The sequence below is a fragment of the Berghia stephanieae genome, chromosome 6 (genome assembly GCF_034508935.2).
Source record: "Berghia stephanieae isolate SIO BIC M18660-M18661 chromosome 6, UCSD_Bste_1.3, whole genome shotgun sequence".
Lineage (NCBI taxonomy): Eukaryota > Metazoa > Mollusca > Gastropoda > Nudibranchia > Aeolidiidae > Berghia > Berghia stephanieae.
Window position 1 is genome coordinate 36,558,874 of NC_088365.1, and position 2,500 is coordinate 36,561,373.

A 2,500-nucleotide genomic window follows, 5' to 3' on the forward strand; every position below is an offset into this window, starting at 1 on the left:
CTGGCAGAAAGCACCATCCGCTTGGGCCAAGCTATGAAGAACTAAGATTCCCTGGAGTAGCAAAGACAGCAAGGTTGGGTCTGATGATGATGCTGTTATATGTTGTTTTTTGTATGACTTGAACAATTTGTACATGGCAAGGATCGTGCTCATGACCAACTGGTGAAAAATAAATATATATATATATATATATATATATATATATATATATATATATATATATATATATATAACAACAGAAATAAATTGAAAAATAAATAAAGGGATACATTTTTAAGAATTATGTATGTAATAAATAAATAAAAATTAAAACAACAATAGATAAATGGATAAGAAGAAGATATTTTTAAAATTGCAAACTAGAAACGTCGACCGTCTCTTATTACTGAAGTTAATAAATTAAAAAAACAAAAATGTTTTTTTTTAATGTTAAATCTTTCACAACAAAATATTATTTTGAATAGCAAGCTATTGTTTATAATTCATTCTTCTTTTGATTGTCTTTTACAGACACTTATAGATTCCTGTTTGCTTTTAGATAAAGTAATTTCTGCACCAGTGAAGACAAAGATGAATGAAATTAACAGATCTCCATTTATAAGCACCCATAAAAAAGCAAAACAAAGCGGGCTAATTCGAAATAAGATCAGAAGTAGATCTAAGAGTAATCCATATGTGTACCTAGTGCAAGTTTGTATAAAGGAAGAAGAAAAAACGTTGAGACCATTTAAAAGTCCCATCCAGACACAAAGCACAGAATGTCACCAAAAAGAAACCCACAGAAGCTTACAAAATGCATATAATAATAATAATAATAATAATAATAATAATAATAATAATAATAATAATAATAATAATAATGATGATGATGATGATGATAATGATATTGATAATAATAATAAAAATAATAATAATAATAATAATAATAATAATAATAATATATAATAATAATAATAATAATAATAATAATAATGATAATGATAATAATAATAAAATAATAATAATAATAATGATAATAATAATAATAATAATAATAATAATAATAATAATAATAATAATAATAATAATAATAATAATAATAATAATAATAATAATAATAATAATAATAAATGATCTTTATTGCCCAGGAATGGCAATTCGTGTTTGGTTCCATTGCATTACATATGTCAGTTATCCATACAAAAACACACACACACACACTCTCTCTCTCACACACACGCATGCACAAACACGAACACACACACAAAGTAAATAAAATACTATCTATAAATTAATTCCCGAGAAATAACAAATCAACTTTCACAAAAAGAACATTACATCCATCACTCTTAACAGCAACCCACCCCCAACTCCTTGCAGGCCCAAAGACCAAATGACAGAACAAAGCCACATGGAAAGGGCATAAAAAATGTTGGATAATAGAAAAGACAGCAAGATTAAGGCTCAAAATAAAACTATTTATCTCATGATCCCCACCCTAAGATGAATTTAACCAAACACTTTTAGATTCCTACTTCATTTTTAATAGACGTTCACTACATCCCAACAAATAGGATTACTTACTTCTTCAGTACAGGCGCATGAGTTCAGTAAGAGACTGCTTAGTCCTGATCTATGTTGAGAGATGATGCTGGATAAGATATTCACATGCTGAAGTGGGAATACGAAAAAAAATTAATTAATTTAATAGATGAATTCATCAAGTCAAAAATACAAAACTAAACAATAAGTAATATAATGCAGACACACAGCTATATCAGGGTGGTAAATATTTGCATAAAAATTATATAATAGAATGAACTTATAAATGACACAGCATTTAGATTACAAGATAATCTCTTTCCTTATACATATCCTCTTTTCAAAACGCCCTAAAAGATGTAGAATAGTTCCATTTAAGAAACAGGTTCAATTGCAAATAAATTTTATAAAACATTTTCATCAAGCTTCCCCAAGCTTCTTTACAGGTATAGATATTGAATCTGTAGGGATAAGAAGAAAAAGTCGGAAATTGCAAAGGCTGAATTTACTAATCAAATGCAAAACATTAAACTGACCTGGGAATAAATTTGTGTTGAGAATGAATGTAAATTATTTATTTGTGGGTTTGCACATAATCGGTACATGTGGTACAATGGACAACTTTCTGGAGACAGAAAGAAATTAGTTACATATGATATAAAAAATGAACAATTTTTGACTCACAATAGAACAATTGATTTAATTTTTTAAAACCCCTAACTCTCGAGTTCACCATGATTGAAAATCAAACAAATTTGTTCAATTTTCCATTCGTATAAACTCGAGAGAATTAAAGTAAGTTACAAATCAATCAGGTCTACTGCAGACATTGTCTGCTCAGTCGTAGAACACGTCTCACAAGCAAAGGGACTGCTATTGACCCTGAGCACAGTCAAGATCTTTATGTGACCTTCCTTTTCATCCAGTATTGATTGGGTGGCTGGGTCTTTTAGATCTGATGGAAAGCACCCAGTGATAG

At 28.5% G+C, this 2,500-nt stretch overlaps 1 protein-coding gene across 5 annotated transcripts in view; it reads right to left on the reverse strand.

Annotated features, from left to right (window-relative positions):
• The window catches only part of LOC144974970 (uncharacterized), a 48,656-nt gene that overhangs the window by 4,145 nt on the left and 42,011 nt on the right, over window positions 1-2,500 (reverse strand). For 4 of the 5 annotated variants that reach the window (XM_078918540.1, XM_078918542.1, XM_078918543.1 and 1 more), the window contains 3 exons: window positions 2,058-2,146; window positions 1,564-1,650; window positions 1-159 (listed from right to left, as the gene is read on the reverse strand). The exon at window positions 1-159 is cut by the window's left edge and continues 91 nt beyond it. In XM_078918540.1, the coding sequence (XP_078774666.1) occupies window positions 1-159; window positions 1,564-1,650; window positions 2,058-2,146 (335 nt within the window). The remainder of the gene's footprint in view (window positions 160-1,563; window positions 1,651-2,057; window positions 2,147-2,500) is intronic. The other variant, XM_078918544.1, reaches the window with a different exon arrangement.